The sequence below is a fragment of the Saimiri boliviensis genome, chromosome 9 (assembly GCF_048565385.1).
Source record: "Saimiri boliviensis isolate mSaiBol1 chromosome 9, mSaiBol1.pri, whole genome shotgun sequence".
NCBI lineage: Eukaryota > Metazoa > Chordata > Mammalia > Primates > Cebidae > Saimiri > Saimiri boliviensis.
Genome location: NC_133457.1, coordinates 126,779,338 through 126,806,795, shown reverse-complemented (window position 1 = coordinate 126,806,795; position 27,458 = coordinate 126,779,338). Strand labels below are relative to the sequence as shown.

Below are 27,458 nucleotides of genomic sequence, written 5' to 3'. Positions count from 1 at the left end.
ATTTCCTACAAACACCCAACACAGGGAGGGGCTGCTTCTGAGAAGTCAATGGAACAAATTCCAGGCCCTGGGGATCTTTGCGCCGCCAGCTAGCCAGCTGCCTCAGGCACGTGCCGCCTCCCGTAACCCCAGCTGTGTGAGGGGCTAGTCTCCCTCACAGGATGGAGGCTTCCCGCCGGATGGGCCTTGCTGCAGGCCAGCACTGAGCAGTTGAGCCACCGGCACTGATGCCCTCCCAGCCCCTCCCTTTCGGCTCCTCCAGGCAGACCCAAACCACAGCAACCACACTTGGGGCTGCCTCAGCCGGGGCCACGTCGTGCCACCGTGGTTTGGCAGATGGCAGCCGACACAGAACGTGCCAGAGAGGGACGAGCCAAGCCCAGGGACAAGGCCCCACTGGGGTACAAGGGAGGGGCAGTAGCTCTGCCACAGCAGCTGTGAAGCCCCACCCTGGACACCACACAGTGGGGGTGGGGCCAGACACACCCCAAGAATGGAGGGCTCTGGACACAGAGCTCAGGGGACACTCACAGACCCCATCCACATGGCGTCCCCAGTAGCTCCGACTCCAAGAGCCACAGAGCGTGGGAAGCCTCGGGGTCTGTGCTCGCCGTGGGCTTTGGGTACGGGGTCGGCTGGGCAGCCTTCGGATGGGACCGAGGCTTGGTCGGGGGTCTCCCGGCAGCCCAGGGACTGGCCAGATGCCGGGTGGAGGCCGGCGTGAGAGCTGGGCCTCACTGCGCAGGTCTGTGCTGACCGCCTGGGCATAAATGAGTGTGTCCTGGCAGAGAGGCCTGGCTGGACTATGGCTCTGCTGCCACCAACCGCGTGACTTTGGGCAGGTCATGGCGCTATCAGGCCCTCCTAGGTCTCTCAGTTAACTCCAGCTTTCAGAGGGGCAGTGAGGAGAGGTTCTCAAGAGGCTGGACATGGAGAAGGTGGCCAGGCCCAGAGGGGCAGGAGACCCCCGGCTGGCCGCGTGCCTGGCCATGGCATGGTAGTGCCAGATGCCACTCCTGGGTGGGCGGGGAGTGTGTGGACCCAGGTCCATACCTGGCTTTCTGGCTGCAGTGGTGCTCCAGGCGTCGGACCGCTGAACTGCCCTCCGGTGACCAGCATCAGGATGGATGTGCACCTGGGGAGACAGGACCAGGTATGTGGAGCCCATGTCCTGGGGGTGACCCCTTACCATTCAGGACCGCAGGACCCCAGCCCCACCTGCCTCTTGGAGGAGGGTCCCCTACCTTATAGGACTGTAAGGCCCCCAGCCCCTCCAGGAAACCAGGGCTGCCCTCAGAGGGGTCCACACTGAACACGATCTGAAAGGCAGACAAAGTGCAGCCCCGTCAGGAGCCTGAGGCCTGAGCCCAGAGCCCTGCAGGGTGCGCAGGCGTCCCCAGAGCACGGAGCCCTAGAGGCCACCCGACCTTCCACAGCATCAGCCCCACACGTGGAAGGCCAGAGAACACCTGGGGGCCACGGGTTTACCAGCCCCTGCCATCATGTAGTGCCAGGCCAAGGGACAGAGCCCGGCACCTGCCTGATGCCTCCTTGAGCTCTGTGTTCCCCACACGCAGGCCACCTCCACGCACTGGAAATGCAGCAGCCGGCAGGGCTTCTCCTTGCCGACTGGCCCCGCCCTGCTCTCTGTGTCCCTGAGGGCCCCAAACTAATCTAGAAATTCAATGTGGCCTAGTGTGGTGGCTCACACCTGCAATGCCAGCACTCTGGGAAGCCGAGAGAAGCAAACTGCTTGAACCCAGGATTTTTGAGACCAGCCTGGGCAACATGGTGCAACCCCAGGGTCTCTACCGAAAAAAAAAAAAAAAAAAAAAAAAAAAAAAAAAAATTAGCCAGCCATGGTGGCACATGCCTGTGGTTCCCACTGCTCAAAGGCTGAGCTGAGAGATGGCCTGAGCCCAGGAGGCTGAGGCTGCAGTGAGCTGCGATGGTGCCGCTGCACTACAGCCTGGGCGACAGAGACCCTGACTGAAAAACAGAGTCAACACATTCCAGTCAAAATCACAGCCAGATTTTAAAGGAAGTCAACACGCTGACTCCAAGAAGCACGGGAGCACGTGGAGGCGGGCTGAAAGAGCCAGAGGCCAGGCGGGGCGGCTGACACCTGGAGTCCCAGCGCTCAGGGAGGCTGAGGCGGGCACATCGCCTGAGGTCAGGAGTTTGAGAGCAGCCTTGCCAGCATTTAGTGAAACTGTCTACTAAAAATAAACAAATAAATACAAACAAACAAAAACAAGAAAAATCTGGTTCCGGCTGACATCAGGACTTCTGACAAAACACAGTGAACAAACACGTAAGGGAAACAGCAGTGGGGCCGGCGTTCCGTGGAGTCAGGAAAAGCCGAGCCAGTCGGTCGTCGCAGAAGCTCCGGCCTGGCGTGCTGGGAAAAATCACACCCCCCAGGTGCCGTCAGAAGGCGTGGACACCCAGGCACCGAGCTCCCTCGTGCTGCCGTGCAGTTTGGAAAACACACAAGACGTGGTTTATCATCTTGGTTGAGAGGCACAAGCTCAGGACAAAAATCTGACACCAAGGAAATGTCCGTTCACCAAACCTGTCGTGACAATGGAAAAAGTCCAGCAAGACCCGTGGTCAGGTGTGGGTCTCTTTGAACTCAGGAGGAACCACGCGCATCAATGGGAAAAGGACGATGTCAGCACCAGGAGAAAGCACGTGACCACCGTTCCCAGAAACGGGGCCGCAGACAGGCAGAACAGGAACGCAAAGCCCGTAACAGGCCAGCAGAGTGGCCACGTCAGCCAAGCTACTGCCACCAGAGCCCCGGAGACAGACACACAGCAGGGACGTGGCACGCGTGTGAGCAGACATGGCGTCTGGAACACAGACCTGGCAAGGCAGGGGGATTGGTGCACACCTGTGGTACATGTATTAGGCATACAAGTGGGTGAGGCTGGGTATGCACAGGACAGAGAAGCTTCCTCCCATTCCTTCCTTCCTTCCTTCCCAGCCATTTTCACTGGCAAGACAGCGAAACACAGGGCTTTGCGTTTTTTTTTTTTTTTGAGACGGAGTTTCGCTCTTGTTACCCAGGCTGGAGTGCAATGGCGCGATCTCGGCTCACCGCAACCTCCGCCTCCTGGGTTCAGGCAATTCTCCTGCCTCAGCCTCCTGAGTAGCTGGGATTACAGGCACGCGCCACCATGCCCAGCTAATGTTTTGTATTTTTAGTAGAGACGGGGTTTCACCATGTTGACCAGGATGGTCTCGATCTCTCGACCTCGTGATCCACTCACCTCGGCCTCCCAAAGTGCTGGGATTACAGGCGTGAGCCACCGCACTCGGCCAGGGCTTTGCCTTTTACCCAAGCACTGGCCTACAGGGAGGGATGAAAAGAACAGAACGAGTTCACCATGACACTGCTGGTTGCCGTGAGCAGGGGCTGAGGCTGCCTCAGGAAACAGCTCACTTCGAAAACCCCTGTGCTGGGCAGGCACAGAAGCTCTTGCCTATAATCCCAGCACTTTGGGAGGCCAAGCTGGGCAGGAGTTTGAGACTAGCCTGGGCAACATGGAAAGACCCCATCTCTACAAAAAATTTTTTTAAATTAGCTAAGTGTGGTAGTACATGCCTGTGGTCCTGGCTACTCAGGCAGCTGACACAAGAGAATGGCTTGAGCCCAGGAGGTTGAGGCTGCAGTGAGCTGTGATCAAGCCCCTGCACTCTAGCTGGCGTGACAGAGCGAGAACCTGTCTTTAAAAAATAACAAAAATCCGGCCGGGCGTGGTGGCTCAAGCCTGTAATCCCAGCACTTTGGGAGGCTGAGGCGGGTGGATCACGAGGTCGAGAGATCGAGACCATCCCGGTCAACATAGTGAAACCCCGCCTCTACTAAAAATACAAAAAATTAGCTGGGCATGGTGGCACGTGCCTGTAATCCCAGCTACTCGGGAGGCTGAGGCAGGAGAATTGCCTGAACCCAGGAGGCGGAGGTTGCGGTGAGCCGAGATCGCGCCATTGCACTCCAGCCTGGGTAACAAGAGCGAAACTCTGTCTCAAAAAAAAATAAATAAATAAATAAAATAACAAAAATCCTCCTGTGCCTCCGCCCCAGGGAAGCCTCAGGCACAGAGGAATGAGGGACCCAACAGTCTCACAGGGGCTGCCTATCGGCAACTGGCTCCCCAGCACAGGCCAGTCCTGTCCAGAGTTCGCCCCCAGCTAAGCTATGACTCCCCAGCACCCACCAGCCCTGCCCGGAGTTCGCCCCTAGCTAAGCTTTGACTCCCCAGCACCCACCGGCCCTGCCCGGAGTTCGCCCCCAGCTAAGCTGTGCATCCCACATCCTCATCCTAGCACCACCAGCCCCACTCTGCCCCCACGGTCACCTGTAACTCAGGGCTGCAAGCCTGGCCCAGCACCCACCCTGTGAGCACTGCTCACGCCTGCCCAGCACACCCATGTCCCCACAGGAGCACCCGCAGGGCTCAGGAGCAGTGGCAGTTGAGCTCTGTGCTCGTCTGTTCCATCACCCCCAAGGCTGGGCGGACCTGAGTCATCTGCCAGCGGCTACTGAGAACAGCAGCCAAAGGAAATTCTAAACCAGTGGGGCAGAGTTTGGTTCCAGTGTGGATGAGAGGGAAGACTTTTCCGTAAGTGGAGCCTGGGAAGCCACATTCCAGGGAGGGGAAGGTCGCCACCAGCACACACCTGCCCTCTAGGCCCTGGTGCCGCAGGGCTGCCTGGTCTGGCCATGTGCTGCAGGTGCTCTGCAGTGACCCATCAGGGACAAGGAAGCAGGTCCGCCTGGCAGGTACACGGCCTCTGGCTTAAAGAGCCAGCCATACTCCAGGCAGGACAGCATAGCGGCCCTTGGCAGGCAGGAGCCACAGAGAGGGCATGTGTGGGTCCTGGGATACCATGCTCTTGGGGAGGAGCTGGGAGGACAAGGTAATGCTCCTTCTAGCCCCACCTGCCACACAGAGAAGACACAGGCTACAGGCTGTGGTGTCACTGGCCACAGAGATGGCCAAGGTGGAGAGGGCTGAGCCTGGGCCCCACCACCCCGTGCCCACCGCACCTGCTCCCTGCCCAGGCCTCATGCCTGCTCAGAGCTGCATCCGTGAAGGCGGCAGCACCTGGCTGTCCAGCAGGACGAACAGAGCACTGCAGCGTGGCACAGGAAGGCCACACGTCCCAGGGTTCTTCTGCAGCCTCCCCAGCTGGAGCACTGCCGAGGCCAGGCAGACACTCATGAAGCTGTCACAGAGCTGGACAGCCCCGGCCAACCCCACCACGACCTCACGTGGCCAGGAGGTGTAGTGTGGGCAGCCACAGGCGGCCTCGCACGGCTCCATGCAGCCACCTGTCCCGGTTTCACCAAGGACTCATGGCCCCAGTCAGGGACTTGAGGGTCTGCTTCTAAAAACTCACCAAGGCCCAGGAGAGGCAAGAGTGTGCCCAGAGCACCTAAAAATGGGGCTTGCCCTCCACGAACCCCACAAGCACCCCTGCCTCAGGGTAAGCAGGTGCAGGCACTGCCACAGGCATGGAGCCAGGAGCAGACCTCACATGGGCATGATCCCCAAGCAGCCACATGCCACCAGACCTTGCCCTCCACCATCCCTGCTCTCCCAGTGTGGGTTCAGGGCACGGGAAAGGTGCTGTGGGTTTGCTGATTAGAAACACATGGTGGGGAGGCCTTTGTCCCATCCCCACGTCTAGAATCAGTAATGAGTACAGCAGGAGAAGGCACCCCCGCCCAGCTTCCATCGGGGAAGATGTCACAGAGGAGCAGGCCCCACCTGGATGATGTCCGCCAGCTTCTGCAGTCCAGCCGTGTTGGTGAACACTCCAGCACCTAGGGGGCAGCAGGGCACTGACATCACCACAGGCAGGGGAGCCCTGGCCCAGCACCTTCAGCCAGGAGCCAGCCCAGCTCCATCTCCTGCCTGATGGGGGCCCAGGGTGGATCGCATCACCCACGCAGGGCAGGCAGCTCGCCTGCTCTTCCCAGCAGCCAGGAGAGAAGCCAGGCAGGGACAGTCTCCAGGGGGGTCAGTGGGACTTGAAAAGAGGCTCTATGGTCACATAAGGGTTGAAGCAGCAAGAGCCACCCTCCCCAGCACCCAGGAGTGCAGTAAAGACCCCACTAGGTCTGGCATCTCAAACCAGAGCAGCCCATGGGGACACTGTCCCTCAAAGCCTCTGGACCCCACAACCCTGAGCAGAAGCAGGATTTGGGTGGCATGGAGAACCCAGCGAGGGCCTCTGGCTGCTCTTAAAAGGGGAATAATGCGATGAGGCTGCAGGACTAAAGCTCTCACGCCGCCACATCCCAATCAGAAGGCGAGGCTCTGCGGACCTGTTCCTGCTGACAGCTGACAGCAGGTGTGGCCGGGGGCTCGACTGCCAGGATAGAAGGCATGCACCCCGCCGCCACACGCTGGCCTGCACTGACGACCCCACCCCAGCACTCACGTCCTGCCAGGTGCTGGATGATCTGGTCCAGCGAGTCCAGGATGCAGCCCTTGGTCTGAAACGTGAGCTGGGCTTCAGCAAATAGCTCAAAGATGTAGCTGCCAAGGAGAAGGCAAGCTTGAGCCTGGCGCAGGGGGGCAGAGACCCAGCTGCGGCTTTGGGAACTTGAGGCAACGGCCATGTGAGTTTCCTTCCCTCGGAAACAAACTGAGCCATCTAGGGGACGCCAGCACGGGAGGTGAGAGGTAGAGAGGAGGCCTGGCCAGCAGCAGAACAGCCGCAAGGGCAGGGGCCGCCCATCGGAGGGGAGGGATGGGGTTGCTGGGGGGTTGTCAGGGGCTTCTGGGAGGTGGTGGCAGAGTCCCCAGAGCTTTGGAAAATGACAGTGATGGGAGCAGCAGAAGCTACAGGAGGGGCCCATGGGGGTCCAAGGTGGCCGAGGAGCCAGGTCAGAGCCTTGAGCCTTACACTGAGGAAATTGGCTCCACCTGGAAGCAACAGGGAGCCCCCACGAGGCCGGCACTCAGGCAGATGGCGCGCAGGGCCCAGAATGCACTCCGCCTTGGTGGCTGTGTGCTGAGGAGAAACCCCACGCAGGCCCAGCCCTGACTCCTCATCTGCCTGCAGGACGGACGATGAACCCTGCTGCCATGGCTGTGAAGACTAGAGCCCCATAGAGCATTCAGAAAGTTCCGGGCCTCCCAGAGTCCAAAAGAGGTGGTAGCTGGGACACTCACGGTCCTAACAATAAGGTCTTGTTCTAACAGGCACCTGTGCTGCAAATGAAGGGCTAGAGCAGGGTCCAAGGAAAGGCCTGGCAGGGGAGAATCTACAGAAGACCCAGGGCCCATGTGGGAGTGCGTGCTGCGGCTCTCAACGTCTCAACAAGGAATATAAAGTGGGCGCTCCTCCTGGGTCTCACAAAGGGCAAACAGAACTCACTGGTGTGTGGGGACCCAGGACCGCAGCACGGCCTGTCCCCAGCTCCAGGCTGGGCCTGCAGTGAAGCGGCTCCCTCCTCGCCTCTCACCTCCCTGGCTTGGTGACTCCGCTGCTGTCCCCAGGCAGCTCGATGGCATCGATGGCCCCCTCCAGGCGGAGCAGGATCACTGTGGGTCAAGGGGGTGTCAGGGGAGGCCCCGCCCAGCTCCAAGGAGGTAGGAAGGGCGGGAGGGCAGCACTTACTCTTCAGCTTTGCAATGTCCTCCAGCTCCATGTTCAGTCCTGCATAAGAGAAAAGCAGCAAAGGCACAGTTCACGCTCGGGCCAACAACCGGGCCCTCAACAGCGTTCCTGGCGGGGAACAAGGGACAGCGGCAAGGGAAGGAAGAGGCGCCACGGAATCCAGGACAAGGGACAGCGGCAAGGGAAGGAAGAGGCGCCACGGAATCCGGGACAAAGGACAGCGGCAAGGGAAGGAAGAGGCGCCACGGAATCCGGGACAAGGGACAGCGGCAAGGGAAGGAAGAGGCGCCACGGAATCCGGGACAAAGGACAGCGGCAAGGGAAGGAAGAGGCGCCACGGAATCCGGGACAAGGGACAGCGGCAAGGGAAGGAAGAGGCGCCACGGAATCCGGGACAAGGGACAGCGGCAAGGGAAGGAAGAGGCGCCACGGAATCCGGGACAAGGGACAGCGGCAAGGGAAGGAAGAGGCGCCACGGAATCCGGGCCGGCCAGATCCGACCTGGAGGCCAGGAGAAGCAGGAGGCGTTTTCCCTTTATTCATTTATTTTTGAGACACTGGATCCCAGGAATGGGACCACACCCGGCATTTATCCCGCCCCTCCTGTGTGAACGGGACCACACCCGGCATTTACCCCGCCCCTTCTGTGTGAACAGGATCACACCCCGCATTTACCCCACCTTTCCTGTGTGAACGGGACCACACCCCGCATTTACCCCACCTTTCCTGTGTGAACGGGACCACACCCCGCATTTACCCTGCCTTTCCTGTGTGAACGGGATCACACCCGGCATTTACCCCGCCTTTCCTGTGTGAACGGGACCACACCCGGCATTTATCCCGCCCCTCCTGTGTGAACGGGACCATACCCGGCATTTATCCCGCCTTTCCTGTGTGAACGGGACCACACCCGGCATTTATCCTGCCTTTCCTGTGTGAACGGGACCACACCCGGCATTTACCCCGCCTTTCCTGTGTGAACAGGATCACACCCAGCATTTATCCCGCCTTTCCTGTGTGAACAGGATCACACCCGGCATTTTTCTCACCCCTCCTGTGTGAACGGGACCACACCCGGCATTTATCCCGCCCCTCCTGTGTGAACCGGATCACACACAGCTGATGTGATGCAGACCATTGTCCTTAATTATTCCTGCTAACAACTAAGTTGTGGAATTAGCACACTACCATCTTTCAACCCCCAATCATTATCAGATCCAGGTGTTCAGCAGCAACGCTGTTAGTATCAGAAGAAAATGGAAACAGGATACTGTGATATGCCTGACAGAAAGGGCATCATCCCACCTGGAGCCCTGCAAAACACAGCCCAAGTCTAACTGGGGCTCTCAAGCTACCTAATTTCAGGTGTGGTGGCTCACGCCTGTAATCCCAGCACTTTAGGAGGCCGAGGCAGGCGGACCACGAGGTCAGGAGTTTGAGACCATCCTGGCCAACATGGTGAAACCACATCTCTACTAAAAAAAAAAAAAAAAAAAAAAAAAAAAAAAAAAAAATCACTTGAACCCAGCAGGCAGAGGTTGCAGTGAGCCGAGATCACGCCGCTGCACTCCAGCCTGGCGATGGAACAAGACTACTCAAAAACAAACAACACACAAAACAAAACCACCTAAACGCACTGGGAACTCGTGTGACTGCCCCTCTCGTACACAGATTGGACTCCTGCCCAAGTGCAACTGGGGCTCTTGAACCACCCAAGTGCAGAGAAGACGCGGGAACTGCCAGGACTCTCCTCCTGTACACGGATTCAGGCTCTCAGGGTAAATGGCCTGGCTCTTCAACAAATAAAGTGTGAGAACAAGAATGGACCCTGCTGAGCATGGTGGCACAAGTAGTCCCAGGAGTTTGCTAGGCTGAGGCAGGAGAATCACTTGAGCCCAGGAAGTGGTGGCTGCAGTGAGCTGTGACGGCACCACTGCTCTCCAGCCTGGGTGACAGAGCGAGACCCCATCTCCAAAGGGGTGGGGAACGAACAGGGATGAAAACTGAAGCTCCAGTACTGAATGAGACGGAAGCAGCGCCCCCCACCACATGTCCCCCACGAGATTCAACAAAAAGCCCTGTACTTCAAGCAACTACCCAAACTGAAGAGTGGAGAAGGGAGACAGTGGTGATGGGGCAGGTGGGTGGTTTCTCACACGTTATATAACCTGGCCAAGGTGCTAGGAACCTCGCAACCTGGAAACACCATAGGCACAAACCAAAAACAGCCTGAGAAAAGTCCTCTCTTCCAGCCAAAGGACCAGGAAGAGGACAGCCTTCTTGCTGGACAGAACTCTTCTGACCCGACCTGTCCCCACGCCCAGTGACCACCACGAAGAGGCTGCAGCTCACCCCCCATGACGCACTGTGGCCACAGACCATGCCATGTGCACGAGCAAACATCAGCAAAGAGGTGGCACCACCCCACCCCCGACAAAACGGCAGCTGCAGAGACACGGGAAGGAGACTCATCACCCTCCCTACCCTGAGCCAAGCAAAGGATGGAAAGAGGTGGCCGTCCACTCCCAGTTAGAAAGGCAGGGTTGGGGGACCACAGAGAGGAGGGAAACGGAGCATCCAAAGTCCCAGGAACCCCTTCCCCTACTGCAGCGCCCTGCGTGGCTGTCTTCAGAGCCGGTGGCTGTGGTGTGCACCTGCGGTCCGAGCACTTTAAGAGGCTGAAATGGGAAGAACCCGTGAACCCAGGAGAGGCTACAGGGAGCTATGATCATGCATTCCAGCCTGGACCACAGAGTGAGACCCTGTTACTTAAATATGTGTATATACATACAGAGGGATCCTAAAGCCAGAACACCTGAGCACTTCTGTGCTAAACAAATGACAAGTTTGGGAACTCTCTACCACGCAGCAGCCTTGGTGAGGAGGGTGAGGATGGGGCCATCCAGGGTCCAGGGTCCCCATGGTGTCCGTCCACACATGTGATTTCAAAAGAAAATGGGGGAAGCTGATGCCATTTACACCCAGAGACGCTCACATCAAAGTAGTGCCACAGCAGAAGAACATATGGAAATATTCACAGACTCCCAGTCAGCTGTTTACAGAGACCACGTAGAAAATACAGACCAACGCAGGGTGCAGTGGCTCACACCTGTAATCCCAGCACTTTGGGAGGCTGAGGCAGGTGGATCACCTGAGGTCAGGAGTTCAAGACCAGCCTGGCCAACATGGTGAAACCCTGGCTCTACTAAAAATACAAAAAATTAACTGGGTGTGGTGGTGGGCGCCTGTAATCCCAGTTACTTCAGAGGCTGAGACAGGAATTGCTCGAACCCGGGAGGCAGAGGCTGCAGTGAGCAGAGACTGTGCCATTGCACTCCTGCCTGGGCAACAAGGGCAAAACTCCGTCTCAGAAAAAAAAGAAAAGAGAATATGGACCAACTGAACACATCCGTAAAGGATTTCCACGTGTGCCATGAGCAGCGCCGTATGAAACATGCCTCTGGACGAGCACTGGGAAGGACCCCACAGCACAGCCAGTGACATGGCGGCAGATTCGCAGGTCACTTAAAAACGCAAAATGCACTGACAGTGAACATATTTCGTTTTCCTTTTTTTTTTTTTTTTTGAGATGGCCTTATTCTGTCGCCCAGGCTGGAGTGCAGTGAAGCCATCTGGGGTAACCTCTGCCTCCCAGGCTCACGCTCCTCCCACTTCAGCCTCCAGAAGAGCTCAGACCACAGGCGCACACCACCACACCTGGCTAGGTTTCTGGTAGCGGCGAGGTTTCGCTCTGTTGCTCAGGCTGGTCTCAAACTCCTGGCCTCAGGCGATGTGGTTTTCCAATTTTACATAGTAGAGGCCAAGTTGATACTGGCTGGGAGAAGACGTAAGGTCTTCAGAAAATGCCAGAACTACTGAACAATAACAGCCCTTTCACAGTCTACAGGACCCTGAACAATTCACACCCAGGAAGCCTCTGAGAGAAGCTAATGCCATGCAGTGCCAGCCTGTGTGTGGTGCCCAGGGAGACCACACACAGCCACAGGGCAGGCTGCCCCCGACAGCAGCCTGGGGCTCAGGAACCAGGAACCTGGCTGTGAACGCACCTGAGCTGGGGGTGTCTGCACTGAACCCCGGGTGGGGCTCGCCCTGCTGTGCTGCCTTGGTCTGCTCCTCCAGCACCCGGTCTATGACGTCCAGTCCTGAAGCCAGGTCATGGGGGGTCAGGTCAAAGGATGCCGATTCTTCACACATCTTCTCCTGGAGGCCAACCACACCCGAATCACCACAGAACAGGACAGGATCCGGGGTTCCAGGAAGCAGAAATGGGGTGGGGGTGCAGAAGGTACAGGAAGCTGACAGCCAAGTCCCCAAAGTCACGTCCTGGAGTCTCTAAGGCCAGGCCACAAGCAGGTCCAAACACAACTGTCTGGCCAATGTTTAGAAACGATTATTTCAGGCCGGGCGCAATGGCTCACACCTGTAAATCTAGCACTTTGGGAGGCCAAGACAGGCAGATCACTTGAGCTCAGGAGTTCAAGACCAGCCTGGGCAACGCTGCAAAACCCCTTCTCTACAAAAAATACAAAAATTAGCCAGGCATGGTGATGTGCACCTGTAGTTCCAGCTACTCGGGAGGCTGACTTGAATGCAGTAGGCGGAGATTGTGGTGAGCCGAGATTGTACCACTGCACTCCAGCCTGGATGACAGAATGAGATCCTGTCTCAAAAAACAAATAATGATTATTTCACTTGAGTTGCCAACATTTTTTTTTCTTTGCAACAGTCTCACTCTGTCACTGGGCTGAAATACACTGGTGTGATCTCATCTCACTGCAATCTCCATCTCTGGGGTTGAAGCGATTCTCCTGCCTCAGCCTCCCGAGCAGCTGGGACTACAGGCGAGTGCCACCACGGCCAGCTAACTTTTTTGTATTTTTAGTAGAGATGAGGTTTCACCATGTTGGCCAGGATGGTCTTGATCTCTTGATCTTATGATCCACCTACCTTGGCGTCCCAAAGTGCTGGGATTACAGGCGTGAGCCACCATGCCCAGCCAATGTTTTTGTTTTTTTTTTTTTGACACAGAACCTTGCTTTTGCCCAGACTGGAGTGCAGTGGTATGATCTTGGCTCACTGCAGCCTCCGCCTCCAGGGTTAAAGCGATTCTCCTGCCTCAGCCTCCGGAGTACCTGGGATTACAGGCGCCCACCATCATGTCTGGCTAATCTTTGTATTTTTAGTAGAGACAGGTTTCACCATGTTGGCCAGGCTGGTCTCGAACTCCTCAAATGATCCGCCTACAATGGCCTCCCAAAGTGCAAGGATTACAGGCATGAACCACCATACTCGGCCAAATTTTTTTTTTTTTTTGAGACAGAATCTCACTCTGTCATCCAGGCTGGCATACAGTGGCATGATCACAGCTCACTGTAACCTCTGCCTCCCAGGTTCAAGCGATTCTCCTGCATCAGCCTCCCAAACAGCTGGGATCACAGGCACCTGCCACCATGCCTGGCTAATTTTTTGTACTTTCAGTAAAGATGGGGTGTCACCACATTGGCCAGGCTGGTCTCGAACCCCTGACCTCAAGTGATCCGCCCGCCTCAGCCTCCAAAAGTGCTGAGATTACAGGAGTGAGGCACTGTGCCTATATGCCAACATTTCTTAATTAAAATCTAGATTCCTGGCTTTCTCTCAAGTCAGGAGACCTGGTGTACCGTCTCACATGGCAACAAGTGCCTGGAACTAAGTGGAGGCTGAGGGTGGTCACTGAGCCCCGAGCCCGGGGCCCCGCAATGGGAAGCCTCATCCTAGGCTTGCGAGTGTCCGGCACAGCTGACCCCAGGGGCCCTTCTCCAGCACCATTCCTGGGTCCACAGGGCCCTGAGCAGTGGCAAGCAGTGGTCAGAGGCAGGGTGGGCGTGGCAGTGGGAGCCAGAGTGGGAGGGTGCTAGAGCCAGCAGGCGGGGCTGGGAGGGCCTCTCACAAGCCACTCCTGCAGCTGCGGCCACAGGGGTGAGCGGCTGTCTCCACAACAGCCCTCCCAAGGGTCAGCCCATGCAGCCTGAAGAGCAGAGATGGTGCGGGAAAGACCACACGCCTGCTGCTGCCCTGGTGACAGAAGCAACGGCAAAGGAAGCAGCGCTGGCCCAGGCTGACCCCCAGCTGGCTGGAGGGAAGGGGTCCAGCGAGCAGCTTGTGGGGGCCTGTGCCTAAGGGGCTGGTCCTTGGCCCAGCTGGCCAGTCTCCAGCTCCAGTAGAGGCATCAGAGAGGAGCAGGAGGCGTGGCAGAAGCTCCTGGTGTGCTTAGTCCTGGGTACCTAGGGCTTCAGGGGTTTGGCCATAGCCCCTCCAGAAAGGTTGCTGTTACAGAGCAGCCAGGAGAGACACGAGGTGTTCAGGAGGCCAATGGAGACTCACCACATTGTGAGCTTCATCAAAGATCACGACCGTCCCCTTCAGGTCAATGCTGTGTGCTCGGCGGCTCTACAAGGGGAACAGAGGGGACGGGGCACTGGAGCCGAGTGGGACAGGGCCCCAGTGGGCACAGGCTCACAGAGACAAGGAAACAGGGAAACCAAGGCACGTGTGGCAGGCACCAAACATCACAAGCGCAGACTACACAGGGCGCCGGTGAAGTCCAGAGGGGGCCTCTCGTCTGTCAGGAGGGCCAGATCTGGATGGCAACCTAGCAGCACCACGCCACGCTAATCAGCAGCTTACCATGGGGGAGACGCTCGTGGGCAGCAGGAAAAGGCACAGGCCGTGCTCAGCAAGATGGCCACAACGCCCTGGGAGCCCCAGGACACCGCAATCAGGCAGCCAGATGCGGAGGAGCCAAGAAGACCCAAACCCAGCAGTACTCTGCCCTGGCACACACTCAGAGATTAAAAATCCAGCTCCCGGGTCCCACCCACAGAGTGTCATGGGAGCAATGCAGAGTGGGATCTAGCTTTGGTATCTCTAAACTTTCACACATCAAGATGCCCGTTGTAAGTGTCCTGAGTTCTGGCAGTGATGCGCACCGTATAACCACCAGCCCCACCGCTGCCTTTTCTATTAATAGTGCATCATATAAACGGAATAAAACAGTAGGTCCAGCCGGGCGTGGTGGTTCACACCTGTAATCCCAGCACTTTGGGAGGCCAAGGCGGGCAGATCGCAAGGTCAGGAGTTCAAGACCAGCGTGGCCAACATGGTGAAGCCGTGTCTCTACTAAAAATACAAAAATTAGCCAGGTGTGGTGGCGTGCACCTATAATCCCAGCTACTTGGGAGGCTGAGGCAGAAGAATCGCTTGAACCCGAGAGGCAGAGGCTGCAGTGAGGTGAGATCACGCCACCACACTCCAGCTTGGGCAACAAAGCATGGCCGGGCGCGGTGGCTCACGCCTGTAATCCCAGCACTTTGGGAGGCCGAGGCGGGTAGATCACGAGGTTGAGAGATCAAGACCATCCTGGTCAACATGGTGAAACCCCGTCTCTACTAAAAATAAAAAAAATTAGCTGGGCATGGTGGCGCGTGCCTGTAATCCCAGCTACTCAGGAGGCTGAGGCAGGAGAATTGCCTGAACCCAGGAGGCGGAGGTTGCGGTGAGCCGAGATCGCGCCATTGCACTCCAGCCTGGGTAACAAGAGCGAAACTCCATCTCAAAAAAAAAAAAAAAAAAAAGCAGGACTCCATCTCAAAACAAGAAACAGGAGGTCCTCCTCAGTTGGCTTCTTTGGGTTAGTTAGCACATCTGGGACTCATCAGCTCCCTGCTGCTGTGTGACCACAGTCCACGCCGTGGGCTGCTGGTGTTTGGGTACCACGGTTTGTCCATTCACCTGTGGATGGGCTCACAAGAGTTGCTTCCCAGTTTTGGCAACTGTAAACAAAGCTCTGGTAAACCTGCACATTCAAGTCTTTTTTTTTTTTTTTTTGAGATGGAGGTTTCCTTATGTTGCCCAGGCTGGTCTCGAACTCTCAGGCCAAGCGATCTCCAGCCTTGGCCCCTAGAGTTGTGGGATTACAGGCGTGAGCCCCTGAGCCTGGCGCACATACAAATCTCTGAACATACCCTCCCTTCCTGGCTTGGCTGTTCGGCACACGTTTGTGGAGTGGCTGCCTCACGCCTCACCAGCAGTGGAGGGGACTCCAGCTGTGCCACACCCCCACTTAACACTCAGGTCTCCGGAATTCCAGCCGTGTGGTGGGGCTGCAGTGCTGGCTCACCACAGCCTTAACCTGCTTTCTCCTATGACTGGAGATGCTGCGTGAATTTTCATGTGCAGAACCGGCCGTTCCGTCCCTTAGTGAAACGCCTGTCCAGGTCCTTTCCCGGGGATTAACTGGGTTGTTTGCTTAGTTATGAGAGAATTTTACATACTCTGGTCAAAGGTCCTTTGAAATCAAAGGAGGGGCCAGGCACGGTGGCTCATGCCTATAATCCCAGCAGTTTGGGAGGCCAAGGTGGGCAGATCACAAGGTTAGGAGTTTGAAACCAGCCTGGCCAGTATGGTGAAACCCCATGTCTACTAAAAATACCAAAAAATTAGCCAAGCGTGGTGGCACACGCCTGTAGTCTCAGCTCCTCCTCGGGAGGATTGAGGCAGGAGAATCACTCAAACCCAGGATGCGGAGGTTGCAGTGAGCCGACATCTTGCCACTGCACTCCAGCCAGGGTGACAGAGGGAAACTTTGTGTCAAAAAACAAACAAACAAACAAACAAAAACAAAGAAATCAAAGGAGGACTGAAAAACTTTTTTAAGTCCTTTGAAAGACAGAAGCATTTTCTCCTTTTCTGTAACTGCTCTTCAATTTTCTTAACTCCTCCAAAGAGCTGAAGCTTCAAATTTTGGTGAAGTCTAAATTTTAGTGTTTTTCTTTTCTTTTTCCTTTTTTTTAAATTTTACTTTAGGTTCTGCGGCACATGTGCAGGTCATGAGGGCTGCTGCATAGGTGCATACCACATCCGGCATTTCTCCCCGTTACCCCTCCCCACCCTTCCCACCCCCCGAAAATTAATGTTTTTCTTTACAGCTACTGCCTTGTGTGTCCACACTAAGCAATTTTTGCCTACCCCAAAGTTGCAAGGACCTCTCACGTTTCTTTCTAGAACTTTTAGTTCAGCTTTTACACTTAGGTTTATACAGAGTAAAGTAAGAGCTAAGATTCACTGTCTTCCAAACAGATGATCCAGCTGTTCTAGCACCATTTTTTCAGAAAACCAAAAAACAATGCTCATTTCCTCTCTGAATTACATTGGTGTGTCTGTCAAAAACAATCACCATGGGCAAGGCATGGTGGCAGGCCCTGAATCCCAGCTACTCGGGAGGCTGATGAGGGAGAACTGCTTGAACCCAGGGGGCGGAGGCTGCAGTGAGCCGAGATCGAGCCACTGTGCTCCACCGGGTGACAGAGTGAGATTCCGACGGAAACAAAACACCCGTCACCACAGGCTGCGGGTCTGCCCGAGTCTCTGTCTTCCGCACAGGCTGCGGGTCTGCCCGAGTCTCTGTCTTCCGCACAGGCTGCGGGTCTGCCCGAGTCTATGTCTTCTGCACAGGCTGCGGGTCTGCCCGAGTCTCTGTCTTCGGCACAGGCTGCGGGTCTGCCCGAGTCTCTGTCTTCGGCACAGGCTGCGGGTCTGCCCGAGTCTCTGTCTTCGGCACAGGCTGCGGGTCTGCCCGAGTCTCTGTCTTCTGCACAGGCTGCGGGTCTGCCCGAGTCTATGTCTTCTGCACAGGCTGCGGGTCTGCCCGAGTCTCTGTCTTCTGCACAGGCTGCGGGTCTGCCCGAGTCTCTGTCTTCGGCACAGGCTGCGGGTCTGCCCGAGTCTCTGTCTTCGGCACAGGCTGCGGGTCTGCCCGAGTCTCTGTCTTCTGCACAGGCTGCGGGTCTGCCCGAGTCTATGTCTTCTGCACAGGCTGCGGGTCTGCCCGAGTTTCTGTCTTCTGCACAGGCCTGCACTTGAGCCAGCAGTCTCCACCCAACTCCTGCAGCTTTAGAGGAGTCTTGAAACCAGCTAGGTGCATCCTCCAGCTTTGTTCTTCTCCACCATCACCCTGCTGTTTCAGATCTTCAGTGTGCCCATCAAAGTGTTAGATTCAGCTTACCTGCTATGATGTAACTGTCCCAGGGAGGGGCCTGGTGGGTTCAGAAGCTCTCCAGGTGGTTCCCAAGGGCAGCCAGGGCTCTCAGCACCGAGTCACCCACAACCACAGCAAACCTCAGCAGCTCTCCAGTCCTGCGATCGCTCCCAGGAGTTGACCCCCACCGCCCCACACTCGCCTCCTCACTTGCTGTGTTGCACCTGCTATGGCCCCCCTCCAACTCAGCGTTCCCATCCTGGGCCCTGCCCCCTCGGCTCTGGATCCACCTCCTCCCTCCTCTGCTCTATTTCCCTTCAATATCATCAGCTCCTGTGCTTACCCTTTTGCTCTTTTGCTGTCTACCTGTCCCCACCACCAGAATCAAAGCTCCATGTGAATGAAGCCAGTTTTACTATGCCTAGAACAGCGCCGGCACAACGGGCTCTTGATAAATATACACCCCGAGAATGAGCAAGCAAAGGGATCTGGAGAGAAGAACGCCACCATGGCATCGTCACGTGCACACACGAGTCACTGACCCCGTGCACCGTGTCTGATCCCACCTGCACTAAATAAAAAGTGAGGGGCACAAAATCGTGTGGATGAGCACACGCTGTTGGGGGGAGTGAGGGTGGCACCGGGCACAGGCTGGGAGAGGGGAGTGAGTGAGAGTCAGCGTGGGGCTGGGCACAGGCTGAGGGGGACTGAGTGGGAGTGAGCGTGGGGCTGAGGGGGAGAGGGTGAGTGAGTGGGAGTGAGTGTGGGGCTGGGCACAGGCTTAGGGGGACTGAGTGGGAGTGAACGTGGGGCTGAGGGGGAGGGGGTGAGTGAGTGGGAGTGAGCGTGGGGCTGGGCACAGGCTGGAGGGTAGTGAGTATGGGGCTGGGCACAGGCTGTGATGCGGGGACTGAGTGGGCTTCCCGTGTTCTTGGTGCCTCCCACAGTCTGATGTGAGTAAAGAACCTGAAGTGTCCGGATCATGAGTGGGCACTGGCCCATGGACCACACCTGGAGGTCTCTCCTCACTGCCACCAGCCTACCCACACCCAGGGTGCTCACAACAGCTGACCCGTGGCCTGGGGCTGCTCACAAGTGTGTCTGGCCAGGCTGAGCGCCTGCAAAGTGACAGAACCGAGTCCTCCCACCCAGGCTTGCTGCTCGGATAGCCTTTCCCAAGCCCAGGGACACCCCCTGGACATCAGGAGTCACCAGATGCACAGACTGAGCCCCCACCTTGGCATCCAACAAGTAATTGTACGGCATGAAGATGATGTCGGCCTGCTGCTTCAGGTTCCGGGACAGGTAGTAAGGGCACACCCTGGAGGGGAGAGGGGGGAAGGTGCTATGAGCGCCCTGTGCAGCGCATGACTGGAGGGTGGGGCCGCCATGTCTTCTGACCAGGAAGAAGCCTTATCCTGCACGTGGGGCCCAGGTGGGAAGCTGCTGTCTGGGATGGATGGGGAGTCCTTATCAGTTTCCAACCCTGTGAATCATCGTCTCTTTAAAAACTTGATGGAAAAGAAAAAACAACCCGATTCCTGGATAGAGGTCATCAGAAACCAACACAACACAGAAGCACTAAAAAGAAAGCAGAGCTGGCAAGGTGCAGTGGCTCACGCCTGTAATCCCATCACTTTGGGAGGCCAAGGTGGGCAGGTATCTTGAGCTCAGGAGTTTGAGACTGGCCTGAGCAACACAGTGAGTCCCTGTCTGTACAAAAAGTACAAAAATTAACCAGGAACGGTGGTGCGTGCCTGTACTCCTGGCTACTTGGGAGCCTCAGCTGGGAGAATCGCTTGAGCCTGGGAGGTCGAGGCTGCAGTGAGCCGAGATCACGACTCTGCACTCCAGCCTAGGAAGCAGAGCTAGACCCTGTCTCACACACAAAAAAAAGAGGGTGGGGCCGGGCGCGGTGGCTCAAGCCTGTAATCCCAGCACTTTGGGAGGCCGAGGCGGGTGGATCATGAGGTCAAGAGATCGAGACCATCCTGGTCAACATGGTGAAACCCCGTCTCTACTAAAAATACAAAAAATTAGCTGGGCATGGTGGCACGTGCCTGTAATCCCAGCTACTCAGGAGGCTGAGGCAGGAGAATTGCCTGAACCCAGGAGGCGGAGGTTGTGGTGAGCCGAGATCGCGCCATTGCACTCCAGCCTGGGTGAAAAGAGCGAAACTCCGTCTCAAAAAAAAAAAAAAAAAAAGAGGGTGGAGGGGAGCTTTTCCCCCTAAATATAAAAAAGGCTTTATTGTAACTTGAATCTCTGAAGCTATGATCTATTGACATCGGGCACATCTGCTGTCCTCAGAAGAACGAGGCCAAGCTACCAGCACCAGTATGAAAAGCTATTCCCAGTGCTGAGTGAAAACAGCAAACTGCAGAACACTCTGCAGACAAAACTGCCTCCACACGCAGACACGGGCCTGCAGGGCCCTGCAGACACAAGGTCCACAGTGGCCATCTAGAGTGGCTGAGGGCCAGGGACTAGGGAGGCAGTTTCACTTTTTACTTTATGTTCCTCAGAGCTGCTTAAAGTTTTTCATACTGAATGGTTGTTAGCTTCAGAATTTAAAAGCAACAAAGAAAAGGAAAGAAACATATTAGGGGTTTGGCAGGCCACAGGAGAGCTGGGTCGTGGAAGGACATCATGGGCATGGCCTCACCGACAGGTCTCACCTGTGCCTGCTTCCGCTCTTGACCAAGTCCTCGATATCCAGGATGGGGCTGGCCAGCTCCTGCTCCAGGCTCTTCTCTGCAGGTGTGAAGCAGGGGTAAACACACACCGCCAGGGTCCGCTAAGTCTCCCAGATCACAGGGGGATGCCCAAGACAGAACAGCTCCTCCACAGCGGGCAGGGCTGGGCATCCCCCCACAACCGTGAACATGCCACAAAGCACCCACTGAGGGTCTCAGGTGCCCAAGGGAGGCCCCCACCCGAAGTGATCCCGAGGGAGTCCTCCGCTGCCCCAGAAGGCAGTCTGAGGCTGAGGGTGGATCCAACAGAGGCCAGCAGGGTCCCAAGGGTTCTCCACATCCTCTCCAAGACAGCCGAGATGGGACAGGAGTGGCAGCCATACCCAGCCCTCCTCAGGGCAGGAGAGGACAGCCCCTCAGCCCACCACCCCAGGCCACAGAGGTGTGTCTCACAAACCCTTGTGATTACAGCCGCTTCACTCAGCTTCCCTGCCAACCACAACAGACCCAGAACTTCCAGCTAAAGGAGAAACAGGTTTTCCTGGGCTAAATGGTGCTCCCCACCCCACAGCATGGCAGCCATGGGAAAGGGCACTGCCTATGCTGGCTGAGAGGCCCAGGGCAGAAAAGATCTCAGGGAGTTTGGGAGATGGCCTGCCCCTCCCTTGCCTCCACAGCACAGGCTCCCAAACTGGAACCACAAGAATTCCTTAAGGAGCTGCTTAAACACAGACAGGACCAGGGACCTTTTCTAAGAAGCATCCCAGAGTCTCAGGGCAGTCGCGTGTGGCAGTGGAGCCTCCCCCAGCTCCCAACTCCATCATGGCTATTTTGTGTCAGTCCCCAGCAGGTGCCAGGTCCCCTAAAGGCCAGGACTCAGGTGCAGAGGCCAGAAGCAAGCACATACACACACACACACACACACACACACACACACGCACACATGCGCACACCCACATACACACACATGCACACATACACACACGCACACATACACGCATGCACACACGCCTACACACCAGCGATGACCCAACCCCAGATGCCCCAGGGATAGCAGGGAAGGCAGGGGAGGAAAAGCACATCCCTTAGCTGCACCATAGCAACAGGCCAGCCAATCAGCACGCACTGCAGCACACAGCACTTTCCAGCCCTTCCCTGGTGGAGAGCTGAGGGCGGCAGGCGAGAGAACAGGAGCTGTGAGGGAAAGGGGACGAGGGGCAGGGCCGTCCCAGAGGCTCCACCCCAGGCTAACCCCAGGCCTGCTGTCCCTGCCCGAGTCCTCACAGGCCAGGAAGGGCACCAGCTCTCCAGCTGTCTCCTTGTTCGTCCAAAATACCTGCCTCCCTTCCTCTCATGCCCCTCCTGGAGCTGCAGCCCACTCCAAAGATGCCCAGGCCTCTGCAGCTGCTGCAGACACCGCCCTCACAGCCCATCCAGGGGGAAGGCAGAACACAAAGGTTCACAGCTAGGTAACCCCCGCCAGGTCAGGCAGTGAGAGCCCAAGCCAAGGGGGACAGGCTGGGGGCCGGTCTGTGTCTTCTTGGACTGAGCCCACAGGCCGGAGGAGGAGAAAGAGGGGGGACCCAACACCCACAGGCCTGACACCCATGGAAGCAGAACCAGGAGGCAGTCAACTACCCTCACCAGGGAGCAGGTCCAGCAGCCACAGGGCGCTGCCCTAGCCCAGAACCACAGCCGGCCAGGCCCATGGTCAGTGTTCCACTCTACCCCAAGGACCCCTGCTGCATGGGCTCAGGGACACCCAGAAGGCGTTCCTGTCCTGGAAATCTGGGTGAGGAACTCAGAAACGACGACCGTTGACGATTTCTAGCAACACATCTGCCTGCCCGTCCCAGAGTCACCTCCCACAGGCGTCGCTGAGACGAGCGTGCAGCTCCCATAAGGAAACCTGGGGCCCAGATATGGAGCCCCTTCTCAGGATCACCAGAAAGGCCTGGACAACCACACATCAAGGTGACTGGGGGCCTCGGTGCCAACAGACCGAAAAACCAGCTAACAAGAAGACCGCACAGCACACAACACGCCCCAGCAGGAGGGGGCTCCCTGCAGGGCCAGGTTCCATCCACCTTGTCTCTTCAAGGGGCAGGGCCCAGAAACGTCTGGTGGTGGGTCATGAGGGACCACCCAGCTCCGCCCCTGGCAAGGGAGCACCGTCCGAGATGCCACGGCAGCTTCAGGGTCCCCAGTCCTGGCACACTGAGCACTCGACAAACATCCGCAGACAGAAGCCTACAGGACCACAGCCGCCTTCTACACTCCAGGGCCGCATCAGCCGGGGCTGGAGCCCCAACCCCGAGGCAGGAAACAGGGAACCCTGATCCCTCAGAAGCCCAGGCCCCAGCCACTGCAGACATGCCACCTCAGGTCACAGAAAACACCACGGGTACCAAACAGGGGCTCACCCTGCCACTGCCTCTGGGACCCTGTGACGAGCCCCAGAAGCCCCTGACACACCCGAGGGGCAGCCACGTGGGCGGAAAAGCACCCCTGGTCTCTGACAGGCTGTGGGCGCCCCGCGTAGGTTCCCCTCACTCACTCGTCCTGTCTCTGAAGCAGCCCCGGGGCCTCCCGTGTGGGACCCACAGGACTCAGCCAGGAGTCAAACTCGGGGCTGTAATTTTTCGCAGCAAGGGAACACACAGCAAGGCCAGCACCGGAAAAAGACACACGAGGCAGGGTCGGGGGAGGTCAGACACAGCTTCCGGGACCCCTCCCAAAATGGTACGAGGGCCTGTCCCAGGAGCACCCACCGCTGGGCGAGCAACAAAATCCCAGGCTCCCCAAAGAGAAAGAAGGTATTCAGCAAAACCCTACTGTCTGCACCAACGCTTTCGGTGCAGGAAGCCCCACATCAGGAAACGGAGGGGGCCTTCGCAAAACGCAAGACCCAGGCACCAGCCGGAGGCAGTCTTGCCGGCTGGCCGTCTCCGACCACTGTGTGAGCTCTTCCACACAGGAGCCTACCACAGAGGCCTCGAGTCAGAAGACAGGGCCCAGGTACACGACTGCATTGGCCATCCCACCGGGCAAGCACGACCAGGCCGTGACACCACAGAGCTCCGCCCTGAGAGACTCACACACTTGAACCCCACCCTGGTCCTACCAACCCTGGTCCCACCAGCCCCAGCCCCACCGAGCTCCGCCTGAGAGACTCACACACTCCAACCCGACCCTGGCCGCAACGAGCTGCTTGTACCTTCTACGTTGTTGTAGAAATGACAGGAGCGACTTGCCACCTTCTTTCGACACAAGTGGATCTGGGGGAGGAAGGGCAAAGTGGGCGGCTGGAGCACGGCTAGGAAAGGACCCGAAGCAGCCTGCACCCACCAGGTCCTCCCCTGCCGTCCCCCGGGTGTACTTGAAACCCTGTCCCGGCGGGAGCAGAGCCTGGGGCTCTGGACACGCAGCAGCACTCGCCTCACGGAATCCTGAGCCACAGCGGGAGCCCAGGAGCCCACCTGCATGTGGTTGCTCTCCTGCTTCTTCACTTCAGGGTGGATGCACAGCTGCTCCCGGGAGCCCAGCACACACACCTTAGGCCTGATGGGAGAGGGCACGTGGGTGGGACCCAGCACACCCTCAGAACTGGTGGGAGAGGGCACGTGGGTCGAGGAGGAGCTGCCTCTAACATCCCCAGCGTAGCCCCGCAGCATGAGCTGTATGAGGACACAAAAGCGCCTCAGCGGCCAGAGGAAACGAACATAACCGCAACGTGGCCCAGGCGTGGGAGGGAGCAAGAAGACAGTGGTGGGGGGGGGGTCTGGACAGAGATCAAGGGCCTCGACAGCTTCCACAGCACCCTGCCGTCGGCCCTGCCACAGGAACCGGGACAGAACATCCGACTCTGCAGGGCTCTGACAAGCGGCAGGGCCTCCTCCCACTTCATGTGCCAAGCTGCACTGTGGTCTGGCCCTGCCCCACAACTGCCACAGCACCCACCGCCTCCAAGGAGCTCGGGATGCCAGCCCAAGGTCAGCACACAAACGCAAAGCTAATTCCTCACAAGTCACGGGTACTGGGGGCAGCCCAGTCCCCAGCCTACCCCTGGGCAGCAGCACACTGCACCCTCCTGGGGAGCGTCCAGAAAGACCACCACTCTCCACCACTACACAGCATGGGCTGTGTACCCTGCACCATGCCAAGCTGGGTTCTCTCGATGACCCTGAGACAGGTGTGAACTCGCCTGACCCACCGGTAGGAGGTGTTCCGAAGCTCGCTGATGACCTGGGTGAGTTGCGAGTGGGTCCTGGAGGCGTAAATGATCTTTGGGATGTCGGTGTAGCAAGCTGACCAGATACAAGCAAGCACACAAGTCACGGCTCACACAACGTTCTCAGGTACCAAAGGCAGGTGGCATGCAGCTAACTCAGCCCTGCAAACAGCCAACAATCTGATACCCCAAACACTCGTTTATCAAAAATGGGTGACATGGGTATTCCAGTGCCCTAATTCAGCAGAAAAGCCCAACCCCAGGTTTATACCCAGGATGGCAAGGAACTGTGTGGTACCTACAAAATTCTCGAGCTCTGCTTGAGAGACAGCAGAAGGCCGCATGGACCACCCCACCCTCAGCACCATCCCTTTCCCACCGTCCCCACAGGAAGCCAGGAAGGGCCTGGGAACTAGGTCACCTGTGGGGTCTCCATCAGCAGCAGCAGCACTGCCCCAGGACGACAAGGCCCGATCTGGGAAAAGCTCCCCTTGCAGCCTCTCAGCAATCTTGCGGGCAGAGATGGTGTCTCGGAGGTGTTCTCGCCAGGCCAGTGTGGTGCACAGGAGGCACAGCGTCTTCCCTGTGCCCGTGGGGCTCTCCAGAATGCCATTCACTTTCTGAAGGAGTTGGGAGCAAGGGTTATGAGGAAGCCAGGAAGAGGTGAGGCCACACAAGCCACCCTGAGACAAGCCTCAGCAGCCAGTGGGCAGCACTTTGAAGATGCAGAGGGCACTGTGAGGTGGCGAGAGCGCCATGGAACCGTGGAAGAGTCCTCGGGACACTTTCCACTCTTGCCCTAAAAGGCGTCAAGCTACTCGGCTGCCATCAGCAAACAATTTGCAAAACACTACGCAAAATACAACAGTATTTTTCGGCCTAAGTAGTAAGATGACTAATTAGGTGTCAAGTCTCAAAACAGGAAATTGTTCTGCATTTCTGGATCCAAACATTAACGCGGTCTTATCTGACGTCCTGCGTACAAGCTCTCAGATGGGAACCGAGCAGCAAACTCCGGGAGGGGAAGGTGTGAGCTGGGTGCAGGAGGGCACCCGGAAGGTAACCCGTGCTGCTGTGCCACCCCCCGCACCTCCCAGACTCAAAGACCTTCGAAGTGAGGCCGGCCCCCGCTGCCCTCACAGAAATCCTTCCTCCTGACCCTTGGATGCCAGGCGCTCCTAGAGAGGCCCCGAGGCACTCTCAAGTCTGTCACCATCAAGGACGATCATTTTCACCGGTCAGTCCTCTCGCCCACCCCACCTGGAACACCAGCCCTTTCTTTTTTTGAGACCGTTTCACAGTGTCGCCCAGGCTGGAGTGTAATGGCAAGACCTCGACACCAGCCCTTTTAATGAGAGGCTGCGTCTCGCAGGGAGGGGCCGGGCTGGAACCGCCCTGGCAGAAGCTCCACCCGCGGACCCGCCCACAGTCCCTCACTCAGGGCCCGTGCTCTACCTTCTGCAGACACTCCAGGACCTTGGCCATGTACTCCTGCTGGCATTTGTAGGGCTCGAAAGGGAAGTCTACGGTCACACCATTCAGGACTATCTTGGGCATATCAACCTGTTCTCAGGAGGGCCGAGAGGGTCGCTGAGGGGCAGGCTTATTCGGTCTGTGCGAAAAAACCACTCAGAAGGTCCCAGGGTCTCAGCCACGCCCGGCGATCGACGCGGGCACGTGCCCCGGGACACGGCGCCGCTGTCCTCCAGAATCCCTACGGCAAGCCTGGGAAAAACAGTGAGGCCTGTCCGCAGGCAGCCTTCGTGGGCTCGGGCTTTCCTGGGCGTTTCCAGCAGTCCCCCCGCGGAGAGGGTCGAGGACGGCCCTGGCACACCCCAGCCCGAGGAGCGGGGACGGAGACCGAAGCGGCCGGCCCGGCCCCACCCTCCCGCCCCACAACTCCGCCCTTCTCTGGAAGAGACGCCCACAGCGCCGCCCCCTCCGCGGGCAGCGACTCCACGACTTCCACGAGCGCCCGAGGGCCGGCCGGCACGACGTCCGAGCGGAGGGTCTGCGCCTCCGGGCCCGCCCTGCGGCCCCCTGCCCTCCTGCTGGATGGAGGCCACGCCGCAGCCCGCCCGGGTGGGCCCGCAGGTGCAGCCGAGGCAGTGAAAGAGCGTCCCGGGACGCCAATCCGTGCAGCCCTGGGCACGCCGCTCAGCGTCTCTGGGCCTGAGTCCGCTGCGGCCCGGGAACCGGGACTGAGACCAGTCGCGGACCCGCTGGAAGACCGCCGTTCCCCGCAGTCCCGGCCACCGGCTCCGCCGACGGCGCGGTGCCAGCGCACACAGAAAACTACAGGTCCCAGAATGCAGCGCAGCCAATCCACCAGCTCGCGGCCCCGAGGGCGGCGCGGGCCCTGCCGGGACCTGTAGTTTTCGAAACCGTAACGCGCCCCGGGGCCGCTCAGGTAGAACTACTTGCAGAGTCACTGCTCACTGCTCACTTGCCTTCGCGGCGAGCCTTCTAGAACCGGGGGGCCCTCGGGAACTCAACCGACTCCAGTCGAGCGCCGCCACCGCGTGCCCCGTCAGCCAGTTCGGACTTCGCGGGCTGAGGCGCGCGGTCGCCGCTGAGCGCGCCGCACTTCGCCCCCACTTCCGGTCCGCTGCCTTGTGCTCCGGTCGGAAAGTGTTTCCTCGCGGAAGGGTCCGCCTGCCCTCCGGCTCCTTGAGGTCTACGCGGCCCTGGGCGCGTTCCTTGCCCGGCTCCCCCGCCCCGTGAACCTCACCTCCGTCGCCCACAGGCAGACTTCTGGGGTCCTGCCCGCCTCCTCCCTTGGTGTCGCCCCCCACCGCGGTCTCCGTTCCACCGCAGCCTCCCTGGGCCACGCCCCCGCCATCGCCCGGAG

The 27,458-nt window shown here is 58.1% G+C and overlaps 1 protein-coding gene across 9 annotated transcripts in view; it reads right to left on the bottom strand.

Annotated features, from left to right (window-relative positions):
• LOC101052372 (regulator of telomere elongation helicase 1) overlaps positions 1 to 27,458 on the bottom strand; it is a 38,184-nt gene extending 10,726 nt beyond the window's left edge. For 3 of the 9 annotated variants that reach the window (XM_074406775.1, XM_010343210.3, XM_010343211.3), the window contains exons 1-15: positions 26,063 to 27,457; positions 25,029 to 25,227; positions 24,590 to 24,683; positions 23,856 to 23,937; positions 23,594 to 23,654; positions 20,359 to 20,434; positions 18,917 to 19,001; positions 14,029 to 14,094; positions 11,712 to 11,865; positions 7,645 to 7,683; positions 7,490 to 7,568; positions 6,460 to 6,557; positions 5,784 to 5,839; positions 1,245 to 1,319; positions 1,054 to 1,135 (exon numbers count right to left, since the gene is read on the bottom strand). In XM_074406775.1, coding sequence (XP_074262876.1) covers positions 1,054 to 1,135; positions 1,245 to 1,319; positions 5,784 to 5,839; positions 6,460 to 6,557; positions 7,490 to 7,568; positions 7,645 to 7,683; positions 11,712 to 11,865; positions 14,029 to 14,094; positions 18,917 to 19,001; positions 20,359 to 20,434; positions 23,594 to 23,654; positions 23,856 to 23,937; positions 24,590 to 24,683; positions 25,029 to 25,227; positions 26,063 to 26,164 — 1,348 coding nt within the window. In that variant the 5' untranslated portion in view covers positions 26,165 to 27,457. Of the gene's footprint in view, positions 1 to 1,053; positions 1,136 to 1,244; positions 1,320 to 5,783; positions 5,840 to 6,459; positions 6,558 to 7,489; positions 7,569 to 7,644; positions 7,684 to 11,711; positions 11,866 to 14,028; positions 14,095 to 18,916; positions 19,002 to 20,358; positions 20,435 to 23,593; positions 23,655 to 23,855; positions 24,054 to 24,589; positions 24,684 to 25,028; positions 25,228 to 26,062 lie in introns of those variants that run through there. The other 6 variants (XM_074406777.1, XM_074406776.1, XM_010343209.3 and 3 more) reach the window with 5 other exon arrangements.